General features: G+C 47.9%; 1 protein-coding gene across 1 annotated transcript in view; it reads left to right on the top strand.

Moving 5' to 3' along the window:
* The first annotated feature begins 259 nt into the window (after positions 1-259).
* Positions 260-21,649, top strand: part of Drc3 (dynein regulatory complex subunit 3) — a 38,898-nt gene continuing 17,508 nt past the window's right edge. Inside the window, exons 1-9 of the mRNA XM_027921484.3 lie at positions 260-326; positions 995-1,040; positions 4,570-4,734; positions 8,539-8,655; positions 10,057-10,223; positions 16,200-16,346; positions 18,852-18,971; positions 19,357-19,469; positions 21,422-21,596. Coding sequence (XP_027777285.2) covers positions 4,575-4,734; positions 8,539-8,655; positions 10,057-10,223; positions 16,200-16,346; positions 18,852-18,971; positions 19,357-19,469; positions 21,422-21,596 — 999 coding nt within the window. The 5' untranslated portion in view covers positions 260-326; positions 995-1,040; positions 4,570-4,574. The remainder of the gene's footprint in view (positions 327-994; positions 1,041-4,569; positions 4,735-8,538; positions 8,656-10,056; positions 10,224-16,199; positions 16,347-18,851; positions 18,972-19,356; positions 19,470-21,421; positions 21,597-21,649) is intronic.

Consider the following 21,649-nt stretch of genomic DNA (forward strand, 5'->3'; position numbering starts at 1 on the left):
CATCTGTAAATTGGTCAATCTAGGTAAATCCTACTGTTATTGGACAAAATATGAGTCAATCACTCAAAACAGACATGGGGAAGAGGTGGACCTAGGGAGTTGCCCGCCCACCGTAGTGCTGATTGGAGAAACATTTGTTTTCTCTACGGCTGGTTGGTGTTTGGAGTATTTCCCACCCAGACACGTGATCACGTGACCCGTCAACTTTCACCCAGGATGTCTACCTCCTGCTTCCTCTTAGCAACCGAGTGGCGGCGCTTGTTTCCCCAGCAACCGAGAGACGCCTCTGCTGCAGGGTACTAGCCCGATAGCTGGTGCTTGAGAAGGTGAGACCCGGGAATTGAGGCTCCATGAGGACCCTCAGGGGCGAGAGCGGCCGACTGTGACCCCTCTCTCTAAGGATTCCGGCTTGGCCCTTTTCATTTGTAAAATAGGAACACATGTTCTCTACCAGACAGCTAAGATACTTTAATCGTGGACTTTTCAGGTCTTCAGAGGAGAAATTGCTAAGGGAGTGCTTCTTGAAGGAGTAAGGGTCGGAAAGGATTTTAAGGGATTCCATTCCCCAGCCTCCTGCCCAATCTGTTTCATTAGAAACAGATTAACTGTTTCACCCAGATCCACTGATAACTTATTCCAGAATTTAGCTATCGGATCCTACCTCATAAATCTCATTAAGTTAGTTTATTTGGTGCAGTATAAAGTGCTTGGACTAGGAATATGGATACTCAAATTCTATGTCTGTCAGTAATTTGTTGTATGAGTTTGGACAAGTTCCTCCCACTCTCAGGGCTTCAGATTCCCTATCTGGGAAATAAGAGCACTATAGGACTCCCTTCTTTAATAACTTCTGAAACTGACATGTAATTAAATAATTTGTGTGCACAGAATGCACATTAAGTACTCAGTAGGAGGTTGGTTTTCTTCTTATTAATTCATGGCTGATAAGGTCTCTACTCCTCAGATTTAATTCATCCAGTTTATTGTTTCCCAGGAAAATCCGGATCCATTTCTCTGTGAGGAGATCACTTCATTGACAGGTTTGTAAAAACTGCTGCGTCCCCACCTGCTACCTGTGTTGGTCACCAACAACACTGTCATTAGGTAATTCAACGGGGACCCAGTTTGGGTGGTAAATTACTGATAAAATCCCTATAGGGGAGGACTGTTTGGGCTTTGTCTCTGACCCAGAGCAGTTGGGAGAAACGTAGTGAATTATGGCAATAATAATCCCTAGTAACCTGGGTACAGTGGAGCCATGATTTGGAAAATAGGTTCTGCCATATTCTAGATGTATAAACTTTGGCATACTAATTGGCTTTTCTAACTAGCTTCTGTTTTTATTTTTCCCTGCTTTCTTTTCTTTCTTTGTGTTTGTGGGGAAGTACTAGGGATTGACCCAGGGATGCTCTACCACTGAACTACATTTTTAGCACTTTTTATTTTAAGACAGTGTCTCGCTAAGTTCCCCAGACGGGCCTTAAACTTGTGATCCTCCTGCCTCAGCCTCCTGAGTTGTTGAGATTATAGGCATTCATCACTACACCCAGCTTAACTAGCTTGTTTTCTTTTCTGGAAACTGGGGATTATCAATCGTACATATAAATTAACTAGAAATGTCTCAAATCCACATCTTAGCGCTATCCCTGGTCATCTCTAACCTCACCACTTTTGCAATTCTCAGTACTGCCGCTAGGGATGAAATCCTTAAAATTAAAATCTGATTATGTCACTGCCCTTATTAAGCCCTATGAGCTTTCTCAGGGCCTTAGGATAATAATACAACTCCTACAGGCCTCTCCAAGCTTGTATCATATCAGACAAAGTGGAGCATGCCTGTTCTCTCCCATCTCAGAGCCCTCCCCATGCAGTTCCCTCTCCCTTCTTTCCTATTGGTCCTTCAGATCTCAGCCCTTTCTTGGTTAGGCCAGGTTTCCCTTAATGTATGCTTTTGTAGTTCTCTACACCTACAAACTTTTCATGATTTATAACTAAATATTTGTATGATTACTTGTTTCATGTCTAAAACAGCGGTAAGATGATCTGTTATTCATGGTAGGTAGTAGTTATTCAGGAGACATGGGTGGACTCAACACATAGTCTTAACAAAAACATAGGAGAGAGGAATTATACATCTTTGACAGATTGAAAAGCAGAGGTTTCTGCCAGTGAAAGGAGTTGCCAAAGGAGACACAGTCAGAATCCAAATCCTGCCCTTGGTGTTCTAGTTAGTTTAATCCCTCATTGCATAGCAGTTTCTGGGCTTGATTGAAAGCATGCTTGATTTGTCCCAAGAACCAGCTCTTGATGAAGTAAGACGGATGAGAAGTCAAAGAGGGTTTTTTTTTGTTTATTTGTTTGTTTATTTTTTTTAGTTGTAGATGGACACAATACCTTTATTTTATTTATTTATTTTTATGTGGTGCTAAGGATCAGACCCAGTGCCTCACATGTGCTAGGCAAGCACTCTACCACTGAGCTACCATCCCAGCCTGAGAAGTCACAAAGTTTTGACATCAGAATTATGGTTTATTTCCTGAAGTAAAGCAGCCCTTTTTTTAAAAAAAAAAAAAAAAGCCTAAAATACTTTGCAAGTAACATTTACAAACACAGTACATTTAAATTTCCTAAAATAAATTGTTAGCAAGTAATTTGAAAACCATTTCAGAAGAGTGAAAAGCTAGAAAGAGAGAGAGGAGAGACAAGGGCTAGAAACATCACTGGAGGTTGAATCATTCACCCTGAGGAGGTAGAACCAGTGTGGAGAGAGTTAGAGTAAAAGCCAGTGTGTTGATGGTTGGAAGGTCAGATGGAGAAGACACCAGAGTGTGGGTGGGGGCTATAGAGTCTGTGTCTCCCCCACCTCCCCTACCTCCACCCCTAGGGAAGAAGGAAAGGCTGTGCGTGAGTTGAAGGCATTAGGATATTTGACCAGGGACATTACAGGAGTGGAGGATACTCCATTTACCCAAGCTGCGTCCAAGTAGCTGGTAGAAGAAGAAAGAGGGAAGGGAGACTTTGCAGGCAACGTCTAAGGCCAGGTGGCAGATCTGTCCAACTAATCAGGGTTTATGGTGGACATCATCAGTCTAATATCAGGAGCAGAGCAGAGGGGCTGCCTAGCATCAGGGTGGGAGAGCAGGAGTTTCAGGGATACCTTGGATGTTGGGGAGGCACGTGGGCACAGGTAGAAGGTGATTTCACCAGGGAGGTGAGAAGCAGGTGGGAGCAGAGAGGAGGAGAGAACTGGACCTCCAGAGGGCTCAGAGGCAGAATCTCAGTAGACTGAAAGAGGGCATAGCTTCCTGCAGGGCCCTGTCCTATTAGTGGTTCTCACTAAGAGGCTGGTAATGATGATAATGAGGTCAGGGCACCCCAGATTCCCAGGACTGTAGCTCTGTCCAGCCAGGAATAGCAATCCAGGTCAGTTTTATAATGTGACTAACCAAATCCTCGGATCCCCCACCTCTGCCTGCAGTGTCTCATAGAAACCCTTGGACCATTAGCAACAGAAAACTACCAGAGGGCTGGGGTTGGGGCTCAGTGGTAGAATGCTTTTCTAGCATGTGTGAGGCAGTGGGTTCGATTCTCAGCACCACATGTAAATAAATGAATAAAATAAAGGTCCATCAACAACTAAATGTGTGTGTGTGTGTGTATAAAATTTTTAAAAAAGAAACCTACCAGAGTTGGCTTACGTTAAAGAGGATTTAATGCAGGAAATGCTCTCCAAAAAGGACACAGAAACTTGCATGGGGTTGAGACTTAGGGACATTAGGGACTGAAAAGCTAGCAAGAAGAAGGCAGATTCCATCTGTCCTTTGTCTTTTTCGTGTGGATTACGCAATTTCCCATCTCTGCTTCTCTCTGTACATCCACCACATCCCCGCTTACTCTTTTGACTTAACCATGTGTCTGACCAGCCCATGGCTCCCTAGTTCCTCCCTAATCAAGCAGCCAGATCCAATAAGCACTTCCAACCTGAGGGAGTTGCCTGCTTCTCAGGGGGAAAGCACCCACTTCTCAGGGGGAAAGCATGACTGGCCAGCTTGGGTCAGCACCTCCCTTGGCGGACAGTTTGTAGGGGCTGGGAAACACCCACACAACTGCCTGTGTGGAATGAGTTCCTCAGAGGAGGGGCGTTGCAGGCTGGCTCACCTGGCTGGGGCTGCCAAGGGAGCATAGTCAGTGGTTTGCACTAAGAGACCTGAATGAGGATGGGAACGGAAAGTCAGAAGCCTGATATGGGGCTATGGCCTTGAGGGAAGGTGAGAACCACGGACTGAGGAGACCAGTGTAGACATCAGTCCAGGTATGGCCCCAGCTGTGGTTGTGGGGTCAAGAAATGAATTCTGCAGAAAGGCTCAGATGGCTGCTGGGAAACCTGGAGTGACCTTCCTGCAAATGTGTTATCTCTGAGGTACAAGCAAGCTGAGGGATGTGACTGGCAGCCCTCAAAGTGTCCATGGCTTCCCTGATGACCTTTGACCCCTAAAGAGGAGACCTCAGCCAGATTCTGTCCTCAAACAAGTAAAAGGCAGGCTGTGAAAGAGAAATGTGGTGTTTTAGGAAAGATGAACCGGATGTACGACTCGATGGAGCCGAGAGTGATAGACAACGACATGCTCAAGGTGGCTGTGGGGGAGCAGGGTCCACGGGAGGAAGCTGGGCAGCTGGCCAAGCAGGAGGGCATCCTCTTCAAAGATGTTATGTCCCTGCAGCTGGACTTTCAAAGTACGTATCCTGGGTGCCTAGGGTTGATACAGGGTGGGTTGGGGACACACAAGTGGCCTTCTCTGCCCTACCTTAAAGCCCCAGAATTCCACGTAGAGTCCATGATCCAAAGACCCATATTAAGCCGGGCACAGTGGTGCATGCCTGTAATCCCAGTGGCTGGGGAGGCTGAGGCAGGAGGATCACTACTTCAAAGCCAGCCTCAGTAACTTAGCAAGGCACTAAGCAACTCAGTGAGACCCTCTCTTTAAATAAAATACAAAAAAGGGCAGGGGATATGGCTCAGTGGTTCAGTGCTCCTGAGTTCAATCCCCCGTACAAAAAAAAAGACCCACACCAGCATTAAGGCTCATTGAATTCCAAGGCATGTGAGCAGCATGGGTCTATTTATTTATTTGCAGTATCAGGGATTAAACCTATGGCCTCAAGCATGCTAGGCAAGTGGGCTACCATTGAACTATACCCGCTGCATGGACATTAAAAATTTTTTTTTGCAGTGCTGGGGATATAACCCATGACCTCAAGCATGCTAGGCAAGCAGTCTACAATTAAGCTACACCCCCAGCCCAGCATGGACATATTTAAAGTTTCATACCAAGTGTTATCATCATTTGAGCATCCATGACACCCCTGATTCTGAATAAAAACAGAAAAAAAGATAAAATTGTCCCATTCCAAATCAAAGCAAACCCCAAAGACCACGCTGTTTCTGTCACACAACTCTGCACTGGTGTCCTCAGAGTAGGGGCTCCCTGGCAGGCAGAACTTAGGAGGTCCCATATAGCCAGGAGCTAAAGTGGGAAGCATGAGGAGGAGGAGGAGCCAGCACTAGGTTAACCAGAGAGGGACTGGAAACAGGAGGGACATAGGGCCTGGAAGCAGAGAAACATTTCAGTAGTGACAGGATATTCCAGGGAGAAGATACGGCTGGTGAACAGACAAAGCCTCACTGCCTCAGAGACCTCATCTGTGAAATGGGGTGCCTGTCCTCCCTCTCCCAAGTGCTGGCTGGGAACAAGTGAGGCAAGACATGCACACTGCCCAGACTATGCTGGAAGGCCAGCAAGTCATGTCCCAGGAAGCCGTGGCCCAGGGAGTCAGCACAGAGGAGATGCAAGAGGAAGGGGAGAGGTGGGCCAGGATCTCTAGACCCCTGTGTTTTGTGCAGGTGAGGCCACAGTAGAGTGACCTTGCAGGATTCACATTCTTTCTCTGCCATGGGGCTGGCCAGGCAACCAGTCAACAAGAAGTTATTGAGACATTACCTCAGCAGGGCTCTGCACCAAACCCTGGGGACACAGCAGTGGGCAAGACAGGTCCTGCCAGGGCCAGGTTCACAAATCCCACAGGCCTCCCAGGGTGTGACCTCCAGGGATGACTCCCCAGAGCTGGGAAGGCCGTGAACTGTAGCCCCTAAGCTCTGAGAGGAGGAAAAGATGTAGAAGGGCTGCGGCAGGATTGGGCCTTAGCACCTGACTGCCTTGCTTTTGCTTCCTGCTTCCCCATCTAAAGTTTCATTCAGCCGATATTGAGCAAGTGCCTGTTATGTGCCAGGTACTGTTCTAGGCACCAGGTTTCAGCTGGGAGCCCAAAGGACAAAGAGCCTTATCTTCATGGAGCTGACATTCAAGTGGGGGAAACAAATAAATATAACAAGGAAAATATATGTTAAAGGTAATGTGTGCTATGGTAAAAAAGAAACAGGATGGGGTGCAGTACTTTCTGGGTGATCAGAGGCCTTGCCAAGGTGACAATTGAGCACAGACTTGAAGGAGGTGAGGGAGATCCACTAGCAAAAGTATGTGAGACAGGGCGAGCAGACAGAGCAAGCCTGAGCAGGCCCGCTGAGGAAACCCTGTGGAGACAGGTCAGAGAGGTCTGGGGGCAGCTGGTGTTGGCCTTGGGGCCAGTGGAAAGTATTTCGCTTTTACAGTGAGTGAGGTGGGAACCTGGGAGAGTCCCGATCTGAAGCAGGACAGGATGGTACTTGTGTTCTCACAAGACAGAACAGGACCCCGCTGGCTGCAGGGCCAAAAGCAGGAATCTAGTGAGATGGCCACTGCTGTGGCCCAGGGAATGATGACGATGGATCCGCTGTCTGTGTTAAAGATTAAACTGGCTTCGGCGGCAACCCCAGCATGCCAGTAACTCATTTGGAGCCAATGGCCGAACACAGCCTGGTTCACTGTGTCATTTTGGCTTTTCCACATGAACTACCGATACCCAGGCAAATGTCTGCACAGGTGCTTGTGGCAGGGCACCCAGATTTGCAGGAGCCACCCGGAAGAAGTGGCTATGCAGGAAACCACCATGGCCAAGGGCAAAATGGGGGTGGGCAGCTGTGAGTCCAAAAATCAGGGCTAGAGCAGGTGCCTGGAAAATCCTGACTGAGGATGGGAGGCAGCTGGGAGCCTGGAGCAGAACTGGGTCCCACCCGGAAGTACAGGTGGGGATGGAGATTGATAGCCGTCTGGGAAATCTGGCCACAAACAGGCAGCTGATGGACAGTTCCAGTGTTGTCCAGCCCTGGGACCTAAGAGAGGGGCTGAAGGGAGCATGCAGCTCCAGGGGACTGGTGGGCCCTCGCAGCCCTGGGTCCGAGGATCCTGGCCACCCCTCCAAGACCTGGTACCAGTAGGCCCTGCCTCTACTAACAAATATTGAAACTGCCACCCAAATGTGCGATTATTGGTATTTTTTTGAGACATTACCTCAGCAGGGGTATATAAAATAAAAAAAAAAATTTATTTTTTGTGATATTGAGGAGTGAACCCAGGGTCTTACTATGCTGGGCATTCCCAGAATGTATTATTCCCAGCCCTGTTAGAGTATCCCTGGATACTTAAAAAAAATACCCTTATGTCTACATTATTTTACTTCTTTAAATGAGCATATTGTAATCTTATAATTGGAAAGCACTGCAAAAGCAAATATAGAAAAAAGAGATGTATAAACAGAGTTATATGTAGCTTCTGGGGAAAGCAGGAGGAGAACAAGATTAGTCTCTAGAATTTCACATATAGAATATCAACTTGTTTATATGTATGTGCTTCTCAGACCTCTTCTGGCTGTCAGGGACAGAAACCAAACTCTGGCTGACATAGCAAAAGGAATAAGTGGGCTGCGGAGCTGGGGTGGGTGGTCTTCAGGGACTGTGGGGTCCCAGCACTTCTGTAATAATGGAGTATGCCTCTGTTTTAGGGGCAATTTATCCCATTTACTATACATGGACAATTGGGGGTTCTCCTCTATTTTTCTGCTTCTTGCGTGCCCATGGGCATTTCTCTGGTATGTCTTGGGAGACAGATTCCAGGAAAATTGAAGGGCAAAGGGCATAGACATTAAATATTTCAATATTTGTAGCCAAATGACCCTCCCTGCCAATTTCAGAACTGATTGATTAATCCTCCCACCAATAGAGACCCAGGCTTTGGTTCTATTGGTCACACTGTGGAAAACCCACTTGTGCTCCTGATTTGGCCTGAGTTCCAAGGTGGACCAGCCTCCTGGGGGAGCCCCCAGCCTGACCCAGAGGCAGTGTGAGTGAGTCTCCTGCGCTGGACAGGTCCAACTGACCCCTGCTTAGTCCCATCCCCAGTGGACCTATGTCCTCTTGTGACCCTGAGTGACAGTCCTGTTCCTCACCAACACTAAGCACTGATAGGGAGACAGTGGTCCTTGATGCTCAGCCCACACCTCCAGGATACCTGCAGACTCCAGAGTAGGGCAAGGGATTTGTCTCAGTCCCCTAGTGTGCTGGCACCAAACCCTAACCCGAGGCTGCACCGTCCTCCACCGTTTCAGACATCCTCCGCATCGACAATCTCTGGCAGTTTGAAAACTTGAGAAAGCTGCAACTGGACAACAACATCATCGAGAGGATCGAGGGCCTGGAGAACCTCGTACACCTTGTCTGGCTGGGTAAGGCCCTTGCCTGGTAAGGCCCTGGTTAGACAAAGGTGACACCTTGCCAAGGTTATCACCTCCCCAGGAGACAATCAGGGTGACACTCAGCTGCTGACCTTTCATCAGCTTGGGCACAGCAGAAAGCAGCTATTTTTTAAAAGCCTGGGGCTTATGCTGGGCAAAGTATGGACAAAGATGTTCTTGGCCACATCAGGACAGAACGTTCTGCACCCACCTGCCTAACCTCAGTCTGGGTGGAGCACAGGGGACAGCTGTGGACTCCCACTTAATCTAAATATAGGTAGGCAGATAACTTGCCTAGAGGGGCCAAATGACCAAGTGATAGTGGCAGAAGTGGGCATGCATTGAGTTCTCAACTGCGTGCTAAGTGTGGGCTTGTGCATTTTTCCCTAAGGCCTTTCACTCCACACGGTGTTCCCATCACAGAGATGAGCAAACTGAGGTCACAGTGAACAAGTGGGGACATCAGGCTCCCAGCCCAGTTCTATCTGATCCTAGAGCTCTGGCCCTCGCTGCCAACGCCGCAGGGGGTTTTGATGAACTGTGTCCAACTGTTGGCTTCTTAGGAGCCCCCTTATATCTGGTATGATGCAGGTGGATACCCAACAACAATCCTAGGAGATGGGTGTCTATTATTATCTGCAGAAGAGGAGCCAAAGCTCAGGAGGTCAAGGCACTTGCCCTGAGCTACACAACCAAGAAGTGGAAGAGCAGGAACTTGCCCACTACTGTCTGGCCCCCAAATCCACATTCCCTAACAAGGGCAACCTGGGGCATCAGTGCATATCCCAATTTGTAAACTACTCTCAGCTCTATTTGTGCTGACCATTGGAGCTACAGCAATTGCATAGGCAATGATTATGGTGCCATTTCACAGATGCAGCCACTGAAGCTCAGAGAGGCTGGCTTGATCTGCTTCCACAGGCAGTGGAAGCAGATCACAGCCAGGTCTTCTGACTCTCAGGTCCAGGTCTCTTGGCCCAGAAATCCCAAGCTGCCTTTCAGGCCTGTTGTCAGAGGATGGACACTTGGTAAACAGGTCACCACTAAGCAGATAGGAGGTAGACTTGCTAAAATGCCCACGGGTGTCAGGAAGGGCCACCCACAACTGTGCACCCGTGACCCCAAGGTATCCTTCTTTAGACCTGATAATTAGCAGAGTTCATCCCAGGACTATGTCAGAGCAGAGATGTATCCCCGAGAGGATGATCAGCAGAACTGGGGAGGGTGGTAAACATATGCAGCTGCAGGGAAGAATCCATACCAGACTTCTAGAACCATATGATGTTAGACGGTGAGTCAGCTCCTGGCACTCAGTAGCCCCTGTGGTTTTATTTGAGGACAGTTCCTCCCTAGCTCAGGCAACACACCCTCAGAATCCTCTTCCCTTCCCAGATCTGTCCTTCAACAACATCGAGGCCATTGAGGGGCTGGACACACTGGTGAATCTGGAGGACCTAAGCTTGTTCAACAACCGGATCTCCAAGATTGACTCCCTGGATGCTCTGGTCAAGCTGCAGGTGCTGTCTCTGGGCAACAACCAGATTGGCAACATGATGAACGTGAGTGGCCAGAAATAGGGACTCATGCTCACTGGCACCTGAAGGACTCAGGCTGGGAATGGTAGGGGGAGTACAGGCTGAGTGTTCCAGATTTCTCCCTTTGCCTGGAAAGACCAGACATCCAGGTTATTCCACAAGGGATGCCATAATGTTTGAGTACCACGTTTAACCCAACAAAACGCATCTCTGGGTACTAGTTTGCAATCTCTGCTTCAGTGAAGTCACTTTCTGAGTCTTATATTACCTTAAACATTTGCAAAGCACCTACTCGATATGGGCCAACTGTCCTGTGCTCCGTGGGTACAGAGACGTACAAGACTTGGTCCCTTCAGGACAACTAGCCCACACACCCACATAATTAAGACATAGGTGACAAGAAGCTAGGGGCAATAAAACAAGACCTCTGGGAAGTGGGAGGATAAGCCACAGTGCCAGGAATGTGCCTGTGTAATCCTGGACATTGGTCATCTGAGGAGAAAGGTGGGCTTCCCTGAGCATACCGCACAATAGGCTTACAGCAGTGGGCTGGGGATGAGACCCTAGAAGTAGCCACAAGGGTCCTATGTCAGAGGTGACCAGTAGTAACCTTACAAGACAGTCCCTGATCTGCTTCTCCAGCCTGGCCACCAAACCTGGCAGCTGTCCAGAATCCTTCCAAGTCTTCTTTTTCTTCTTAGGTCAGTCTGATGGCACATTTGGGTAGCTTAGATGCATGGCCTGGGGTAGGTCAAGTGCCCAAGTTGTTTCCCATATTTAAGTGCATTCAGCAAGACCAAACCCAGGAGGTGATGTAGTCTTGGCAGTTCCTAGTGCATGCTAGACAGGAAGATCTAAACCCAGTGAGGCACAATCTTTCCATGCCTGTTTCCTTGCCTGTCAAGTGGAGAGTAATCATAGCCCACCTGCCCAGGCTCTCATGAGAAACAAATAAGAATAAACATAAAGCACTTGATTCAGGTTTAGGCTAGAGCAGGTTTTTAATGAATGGACTGTCATGGCTGACATCCTTCCTGGGAAAGCATCAAGGGATGAGAGGTAACTGGATGCAGATTCACTGAAAGAGAATGATGAGAATTTTCCATCCAGCAAAGGGAAGAGCATCTCAAAAAAAGGGGATAGCATGAGCAAATGCCTGGAGGTGTGTCAGGAAAGCCTGCTTGCCTGCAGGATGCACAGGAAAGGCTACCTACCTGAGGAGCCCAGGGTCCCTAGAAGTCAAGGGTGTGTGCAGGTGGGGGCTGAGCCTGGGAGCTGGGGCCTCACTGCAGACAGGAATATCAAGATAAGCATCGGGAGCAGTGAAGGACTTTTTGCTGTGATATGTTCAGATCAGGTTTACGTTTGGGAAGGGAACCTGCCATCTTGAAGTGGACTTGAAGGAGATCATGTGAATGGGTTAGTGCAAGATGGTGCCACCAGAAAGCACATTTGGCTTGCAGGTAACCAAGTTTTGTCTCAGACAGGCTAAAAGTGAAACCAAGGCAGAGATTCAGGTACAGATAGTTTGTTTGTGAAGTGACTTGGGGATCTGGAGTGAATGAGGTGACTGCAGGAATCTGGAGTGAATGTGGGGAGTGTCACTGAGGTTGCTGTAGCAGGTGATGGGGGTTCAATTCTGCTGGGTCTTAGAAAGAGCCAGAGTGCTTCCCAGAAGTGAGCACTTAAGAGCTGAAGCCTTAGGCACTGATCTGCAGTGCTACCCCTCAACAGTGAGGGTTGCCCCAGGGATTAGCTTCCTCCCTGCCTGGCTCCTGAGCTGGCTTGTGACTTCAGAGACCTCTCTGACACAGAAAGCAAATGATGAGATGGATGCTGTCAACAAGAGTGTCACAGCCGCAGCCAAAGTCATAGGTCAGCCATCACAAACAAGGGCATTTGGTGACATAATCATTTGCACTGCAAAGCGGGGAGTTTGTCAACAGGGTTTCAAGGATGCAGGTTCCTTCCACCTCTGGGCTCTGCTATTCTCAGCGTCTCCCCAAGGCTGTTTCTCATTGCTGCAATCAAGGTCATAGGCTTCCTTGTTTAGACAGAGAGCTTGAAAAATCTCAAGCTGGTGTCCTTTCAGTCTAATTGGGACATCTTAGGCCCTACACCTACCCTCACACCAGTATCAGCTGGGACATGGCCAGATTGGGTGACCAAGGTGAATGGCCTGAGATGGATGTTTAAGTCTGCCCAGCAAAGCCAAACTCTAGAGGTGGTACAGTCTCAAAAGTTTGCCCCGCACACCAGACAGGAGGATCTAAAACCAACCAGTGCCCTTTTCAAGGTTTGGGTCCTGACTGTCCAGCCTGCCCTCTGTTCTGTAAGTGCAGGAAACCCAAATGCTGGCCAATGGAATGGCAGGGTGAGGCATGGAGGGTGCAGGTTAATAGAGCAGGGACTGAGAGTCTGTGTTCAAATCTCAGTGCTGCCAATCCCCTGTGGCTGGTGTGAAGATGGAATCAATTAGAGAGTATTATATGCAGGATCTGGCACATATTAAGTATAGAAAATGATCATTATTCAGGAATTTTCAGGTTGCTGATTAACCCCCCAAACAGCCCCAGGCCTTCCCCCTACCCACGTGCTTGGGATCAAACCCAAAGATTCACACAGGCTGTGCAAGTGCTGTACTGCTGAGTTGCATCCCCTGTCCCAAACCCTGCTGCTTGAAACTCTGAGCATTTAGCAGCTATTTCTATCTTGGTATGTCCTACAGCCCAGGGCTCCGTATGAATGAATCCCTTCCAACTCGTTAGCCCTTGGACATTGTAGACTTACAATGTCTGCTTTAGTCAGCTTTTTTTGCTGCTATGACCAAAAAGACCTGACAAGAACAATTTTAGGGAGGAAACGTTTATTTGGGATTCAGGGTTTCAGAGGTCCCAACCACAAATGGCAGCTCCATTCCTTAGGGTGGGAAGTGAAACAGAACTTCACAGCCCAAGTATGTAGCAGAGGGAAACAGCTGGGAACAGGGAAGCTCTGCTCAACAAGGACAAAATATATACCCTAAGGCAAGCCCCCAGGGACCCACCTCTTATACCCACACCCTGCCTGCCTACAGTTACCAGCCAGTTAATCCCTATCGGTGCCCGAACACACTGATTGGGTTAAGACTCTCATAACCTAATCATTTCACCTCTAAGCTGTCTTGCATTGTCTCACATATGAGCTTTTTGGGGACACTTCACATCTAAACCATAAGAGAGCCTGAGACCCTGTCCCTCCATAGAATCAGGCACACTGTTAAAGGGTGCAGAGGTCCCAGCCCTTCTGTGGATGCCTCACTCCCTTCCTTGACCAGGGTATTCTATCCTGCCCCAGCAGGCCCTGGTCAGGAAGAAATCCCATCACCCTTTCCCAGTGGGTGCCAGGTACTAGATCCCTTTGTGAATATTCAAGAGGCAGGTATAGCTGGTCCCCAGGAGAGAAAAAGGAAAACAGAAGGTCCATGGGGAGGAGCTGCCAGGGACTGCTGAGGTATCTAGACCAGAAGTTCCTAGGGCCTGGCTGCATCCTGGGTCCTTAGGGACCCTGGATCCTCTGTACCTAATAAGGTGTTTTTGACTTGATCCAGAAAGTCCTGACTGACAACTCTCAGGTATTATTAGCTTCTAACCCTGAGCATCTTTCTCTTTAGCCCTTATCGGTTCTATCTGCTCCTTTGTCATTTATTTATGTATTTGCAGGTACTTATTTTTAGTACCTGCTTATTGCATTAAAAACACAGACATTTAAGCAGAACTCAGGGAAGAGCCTCTCACTCCTGGCTTTGGTCCTTGCTTCTCCTTCTGGGGCCACACCTACTTCTGAATTGCACCAGTCTCTCCAGGCATCTTGTGCTTAAGCGTTGTGCATGATTGTCATGTCCGTCCAACTGCCCTTCACATACCTGGCTTCAATTGGCCCCTCTTCTCCTGAGTCATCGTTTCCCTCTCTCTGCCGTATCATTACATTGCTCAGACATGATGTGATGTATTTTTCCAGTCCCCTAAATGTGAATGTCAAGGTTGTTTTCAACCTGGTGCCAATACATGTGTACTGTACTGAAAGCCCTTAGGTAGGGAATGTCCTTGAGCAGAGTTGCTTTACACCTGGATCAGTTCATCTGTAAGATAAACTCCTAGAGGGGAATTGCTGGGTCAGAGGGACCATGCATTTTAAATTTGGATGAATCTTTGCCAAATTGCCCTCCACAGAAGTGGAATCATTTACAGACCCACCAGCAATGACGGTGCGACCTGTTCCCTCTCACCATCTACAACACATTTTATTATCACACTTTTCTCTATGCTAATCTAAAACATGAAAAATGGAATCTCATTTGGGAGATCTCTTAAAAATTCCAGAGCCAGGGCCAAGTGTGTATACCTCTAATCCTAGCTACTCAGGAAGCAGAGGTGGGAGGATTCCAAGTTCAAAGCCAGGCTGGGCAGCTTAGTGAGACCCTGTCTCAGAATGAAATATAAAGGGGGCTGGAGATGCAGCTCAGTGGTAGAGCACTTGCCTACCATGTGCAAAGCCCTGGGTTTCATCCCTAGTACTGAAAAACAAACAAAAAACATTAAATCAGATCCTATCTTCCCATATACGCATTTAAAACATCAATGACTTCATTATCCTCAACAAAATCTCATTGCTCACAGCCTGTGGTCTTACATGAACCAGGCTCTGATCTTATTGCCAGTCTTATCTCACATCCTTTCCTCTAGCCCCTTCCCAACATTCTGTAGCCACCCTGGCCTCTGCTTAGTTCCTGGTACTGCCAAGTTCTCTGCTGCCTCAGGGCCTTTGCTTATACTGTTTTGGCTTCTGGGAAGGTGCTTTCCTTGGTCTCAGCTTAAATGTCATCTCCCCAGAGAGACCTCTGAGCTCCCTGACTGAAAAAGGCCTCTCACTGTTATTTTCTCTCATTGTGCCATCTTTATAGTCCTTATAGCATTTGCCCCAAACCTTAATGATTGTATTTTTTAAAAAATATTTTCACCCACACATAAATTGTAATTGCTATTGGGGCCAAGGACCCATGGGCCTTATTCCTGTTCTGCAGAGCTACTATGGTACCTGCCAGAGGCTTGCTAAGTGCTTAATCTTGTTTATTAAATAAAAGAACAAATAAATGACTGAAGGAAATTCAGAGAAACACAGTTGACTGCTTTCTTTTCTATGTTTTGCATAGCCCAGCATCTAGATGTTCAGATGATGCTATCTCATAAAGTATCATCTGACTTTTCCCCCATTTTACTCAAACTAGGGTATAGGAAATGGAGATGTTCCACTCATTGTTTGTTATCCAGTGCTTGTGAGGCTAACCATTACATTTAATTTAACAGATTTGGACCTTTCACAAGACTTAGCAGTCAAAAAAGTCACACTATTCTGAGTGATCACTAATAGTATTAACTATAACTGCCTCTTTTTTTTGGGGGGGGGGGGTACCAGGGATTCAACCCAGGGATGCTTAACCACTGAGCCACGTCTCCAGCCCTTTTAAAAAAATATTTTATTTTGAGACAGGGTCTCGCTAAATTGCTGAGGCCGGCTTTGAACTTGCAGTCCTCCTACCTCAGCCTCGAAAGCTGATAGGATTACAGGCATGCCCACCACACCCAACTATAACTGCCCTTTATTGAGTAGGTGTCAGGCACTCTTAAGAATGCTTTTCACAGCTTATTTTGTTAGTTCTTTACAAGACCTATAAAATATAATATCTTTATGCCCATTTTTGTAGTTGAGGAAATTGAGGCTCACAGGTGTTAGGTGCCTTAGTTCTAAGTCCCAGAGCTAGGATTGGAGCCCCAGTTGACTGATACTTTGGAAAGCCTCACCGAACGTTTAACCTAGAAGCCCCAGCCCCTCCTTGCCTGTCCATGCAGAGAGGTGCTATGCTAGGCTGCACACCCTAAAAGAGCACCAAGGAGAGGTGCTACCAGATACGCTTTCAGCTCTCTGGCGGCTCAAAGGGGGATGGGTGTCTTTTTTCCCCAGCTCATTTACCTGCGGAAGTTCAAGTGCCTGCGGACACTCAACCTGTCTGGGAACCCTATTGCTGAGGCAGAGGATTACAAAATGTTCATCTATGCCTACCTTCCTGATCTTGTGTACCTGGACTTCCGGCGCATTGATGACCATGCGGCAAGTCTCTCCCTTTCTGTCTCCCAGCTCTGTGAGACAAGTCTTCAGGAGCCCAAATTTCACAGGGCAGTGAAGGGTGTCTTCCCCTGTCCACACCTAGGAAGAGAAGAGGCAGTGCCCTCTTGCTAAGCCTCCTTACCTATCTCTGTCAGAGCAATTCCAGCAAAACACTCCTGGGTGCTGTTTCCCATGTGTCCTGGCAACTGGGCTTTCTCCATACATTGCCCCAAGGCCACCTGACAGCCCTTGTCCGTTTTTCAGGGGAGGGTTGGCAATTTTATATATATATATATATATACATATATATATATATATATATATATATATATATATATATATATATATATATATATATATATATATATATTTGGGGGGTACCAGGGATTGAACTCGGGGCACTCAACCACTGAGCCACGTCCCCAGTCCTATTTTTTTTATATATATTTATTTATCAGTTGTAGTTGGACACAATACCTTTATTTCACTTTTTTTTTTTTTTTATGTGGTGCTAAGGATCGAACCCAGGGTCTTGCACGTGCGAGGCGAGCACTCTACCGCTGAGCCACAACCCCAGCCCTATTTTTTTATTTTATTTAGAGACAAGGTCTCACTGAGTTGCTTAGTGCCTCACCATTGCTGAGGCTGGCTTTGAACTCAACATCATCCTGTCTCAGCCTCCAGAGCTGCTGGAATTCAGGCGTGTATCACCATGCCTGGCTTGGCGATTACATCTGCCAGGGTCACCTCAGGTCTGTGTGGACTCCCAGAGCAGTGCTAATCGCCGACTGTTGTCCAGCCTTTGCATGCCAAGCACTTGGCATTTTTTCTTGTTGTTTTCATAAAAACTGTGAGGGGGGGCCTGCTCTGCTCCCCAGCTTCCATCAGCTGCTGACACACACGTGGGGTGACCTGCCCGGGGTCTCATGGCCAGCGGTGGTCAAGCTGGGAGTTGGCCCCTGTTGATCAGGCAGCACAGCCTGGCCTGAAGTCCCTATGCTGGACTAGCCCTACTAGGGAGGGTCTCTCCTCTGTCCACTACAGCCCCTATCCACCTCACTGCCATGAGTGGGTCTCCTTATACTCTGTGAAGTGTGGTCTGTTTACGGGTATTTTGTTGAGTGGCAGAACCAGGAAGTCCCTCCATGTTGGGTGCCTGGGAGATCAAAGGTTGTTGACCTGCCTTCTCCTTCTCACCAAAAACTGATGCATTTTCTGGAAGAAAGGAACCTGTGTTTGGGGATACTGAGGTGATTCCGGGGACACCCAGAAAAGGCCATCCAAAGTAGGGAGGAGGGCTGGACCTTTCTCAACCCTGACCCTCTGCAATCTGGTCATTAGGCAAAGTCCAGTCCCCAGGGGATAAGCTGTCTTCTAAGAGCAATGTTCTCCACTTACCAGAACTTTCTTTGGATGCTCGCGGAGATGACATGGGATCAGAAAGATGTTCCTCCACAGACCACGGGTTGGCTCTCTCTCCTTTGTGAGTGTGTGAATGTGTGAGTGTGTGTGTGTGTGTGTGTGTATGTGAGTGTGTGTGTTTTACTGGGCATGGAACAGTTAGGCAAGCACTCTACCACTGTGATATGTAGCCAACCAATGGGCTTGTTTTCTTTTGTCCTATAACAGTACAAGATTTAGGATTTTGAATTCTAAGACTCTTAAGTCTTATTTTTCTCATTTAGACAATAATGTGAAATGCAGCATGGGTTCAAAAGCTTGGAATAGGCCCAAGACCCACTTGGGTATGTTTTGCCTATTATAAAAACACAGGACAGGGACTGGGGCTGGGGCTCAGCGGTAATGCACTTGCCTGGCACATGTGAGGCACCGAGTTTGATTCTTAGCACCGCATAAAAATAAAGGTCTATCAACAACTAAAAAAATATTTAAACAAACAAACAAATACAGGACAGACTAACACTGTAAGGTCAAAGATCCTTCCCAGGTATCTTCTCCTGAGTCATCAGAAATTCCCTGCTTGTCCCCATTGCACCTTGAACAAACCAAGGCTCCTTCCACAGTTCAGAGACCTGTCTAGAACCATCCAGATAAATAGTAAGCAAAAGATCATGAAAGCAGAGTTCCACAAACCAGGGGCATCTGAATCTCCTGTTCATGATTCTGTCAGATCTGGGGCCAGCTACAGCTCACCCCAAGCTCTAGACTCTTGGCACTGTAGGACTCGGCAGGAGGACAGCCTCTGGTGCTCTCTAGAGCATGCCAGGAGCAGTTCAGGCTGACAAGGGATGAGCACATGGCCCTTACAGTGCCTCCCAGCTCTGTGAATTCCCAGTTCCCTGATTCCCCTTAGACTCAGGATCTGGGAAGGGTCATAAGGAAATGACAAATCATTCTCATCCACAAGACCTCAAAGCTTTCCCACCTTCACGAAAGCAACCCACCCAAGGGTTCCTATGCTTGGGAGGCCTCAGGATGGCAGAGGTCATTGTGGCTCAGATGAAAGTCTCTTCTGGGTAACAATGCTACTTCTCATTCCCTGATCAGAAAAAGATGGCGGAGATGAAGCACCAGTACAGCATTGATGAGATGAAGCACCGGGAAAACCAGATGCAGATCAAGCAGGAGGAAGAGCAAGCCCGGCGGATGAAGCTGGAGGAACACAAGGTACCACTGGAGAGGGCGGCTCAACCTTGGCCTAGCTCAGAGATGCCTTGAGAGCCCACCAATCACACTGAACCAAGATCCCCAGGGATCCCCAGTTTTGAACTCGAAATCATGTAAATCTTGCTTCATCTACAGGACCTGATGTCCCCTCTGCAACTTGGTCTGCCCACCCCCTGGATGTATCCTCTGCCTCTCCACATGTCCTTCCCTCAGCCTTCTGAGGAGGAAGATGCAGCCCAAGGGCAGCATCCCTACCTCCATGATGTGTCTTCCAGTCCCAGTGCCTAGCATAAGCCCCTACCCAGGGGGCCCTTGCTGTGCCTTTGAAAGGAGCTGGGGGGGGGGCTCACTCCCTGTTACCACGCCCAGGTGTTTCTGCCCACAGATGGCATTCATTGAGCGCCTGGATGACTCCTACCTTTTCGACAGCATGTATGCAGAGGATGTGGAGGGCAACAAGCTGTCCTACCTGCCTGGTGTGGGAGATCTCCTAGCGGCATATCCTTCCCAGTTCCCAGCTGCTTCCTCTGATGTGAGCCCAGTCCATATGCCACCAGCCTGGTTGGGGCAAGTATCTTCTATTTGGGGCCTCAGTTTCCCTATGAGACCTTGAGAGGTAAAATTGCCCCTTAACACAGTGTACCCAAGGGGCCAGGTCAGCTGAGCTGCCTGAGGGAGATGCAGCCTGGTTGTCCTGCTGTGCATCTGGACCTGGTATTTTAAATGTCTTCATGCATTCCACTACATGGTTGCCATTGCTAACCCCATTTTACAGTCAGGGAAGCTACACTTGGAGAGGGAAGTGGCTTGTCCAAGGTCACTCCATTAGAAGCCATGATTTGAACTGTTGTCTGTGGGGCCTGAGAACCTGCCTTCTTCCCCCAGTCAACTGGAGTCCAGAGGGTGTGGTCAGTAGGTGACCATGAAGATCAAACCACGGGTTTATTCCCTAAACTGGGGGACTTAGGGTAGACTTGAAGCATTCTTAGATCTGACAGGCATTGAGATGAAAAGTCCCAGATAAGTCTATGGAGCCGTCATCACTGATATGAACATCCAGGAAAATATAGAGATGAATCTCCAATAAAATTACAGTTATTTGGAAATAACAGTTTCCAAACTGTGGTTTGGAACATGTGCAGACCAGAGTGGTCAGGGGTACATCTGGAGAACAAAGGAAAGGCTAAAGTTTTACTGGAAAAGAGAAAAGCTATTAAGTTGTGAACATTCATTGGTGCCAGCAGTTACTGGCTAAAACTTGTCTGAAAGTCATAGCAGTCTGTTTTGCTTTGGATTGTTTTTTTTTTTTTTTTTTTTTTTTTTTGGTACTGTGAATTGAACCCAGGGGCACTTAGCCACCGAGTCACACCTGTGACCTTTTTTAATTTTTTAGTTTTATTTTGAGACACAGTCTTGTCTTGCTAAATTGCCAAGGGCTTTGCTAAGTTGCTGAGGCTGGCCTCAAACTTGCAATCCTCCTTCCTCAGCCTCCCCAGTTGCTGGGATTACAAGCAAGCACCACTGTGCCTGGAAGTTACCTGTCCTTGTTAAATGACTAGATGTCCTTTTGCAGCGAACTTGTTCTTGTGATAGTTCCTGTTACAAGGGAAATTGTGCACGAGAGCCCTCGCTTTGTGGTTTGGCCAGAGTTTGACACATGTGGCTCTATTTTGAATTTTGACAATTTTCGTATTGGATATGAATTCATTCAAATCCAGATATTCTGAAAAGAATGACGTGGGTCAGGGAAGAGCCAGACAGAGGGGGCCCCTGCTACCCTTACCCCACTCCACCCCAGGTGACCTGGGTTTACCTCTTGGTTGTAGCTCTGTGTGGCTATGTGACTGGGCAAATATCTCCCAAACATCAGTTTCCATCCCCACAGATCACCCAAGATCCTGTGGGCTTCAACTGCCTGACCTCAAGGATTCCTCCCAAGGACTCCATGTGGCAGGTCCTATTGTGCCCTTAGCTGTAGATGAGGACTGTGAGACCGAGAAGGGTGAATTGACATACCAGTGTGGTCCCTGAACCTGGATGGGATGCTTTGACCACATGATCCTCCCTCAGGAGCATTTAGGTCCTCACCAAAAGTGCTCTTCTGGATAACACACCAGAAACAAAGGCACACACTGCCTATTTCCCAGTTAGGGCTGGCCCCACCTGGCCCCACCTGGCCCTCAGGAATCTCTTCTGGGACCTTTTAGCCCCTTTGTTGAATTCCTCCAGTTGATAGTAGAGATGTCCCAACTACCATCTTATGCTCCAGACCTCCAATCCTGGCTCCCTGGGCCCTCATTTTCTTCATCTGTCAAAGGGGTCACATGCAGCCTTGGGTTTGAGTCCTGAGCACAGTGTTCAGCGCAGTCTATGCTCTGTGCTGAGAGGGGCCAACACCTTTGTCATGCCTGCTTCCAAGACTATCTCGAGCTTCCTTAACAGCCACTCACATATAAAGACAAATTTGTCATCATCTGCGTGAACATTTTTGAGTATGGTCTGAAACAGCAGGAGAAGCGGAAAATAGAGCTGGACACCTTCAATGAGTGCATCCAGGAGGCCATCCAAGAAAACCAGGAGGAGGGCAGACTCAAGATTGCCAAGTTCGAGGAGAAGCACTTCATGGTAGGTCCTCCCCAACCTCCTGCTCTGAGTGCCTCAAGCCCCTCCTGCTGTAG

This window comes from Marmota flaviventris, chromosome 17 (genome assembly GCF_047511675.1).
Source record: "Marmota flaviventris isolate mMarFla1 chromosome 17, mMarFla1.hap1, whole genome shotgun sequence".
Taxonomy (NCBI): domain Eukaryota; kingdom Metazoa; phylum Chordata; class Mammalia; order Rodentia; family Sciuridae; genus Marmota; species Marmota flaviventris.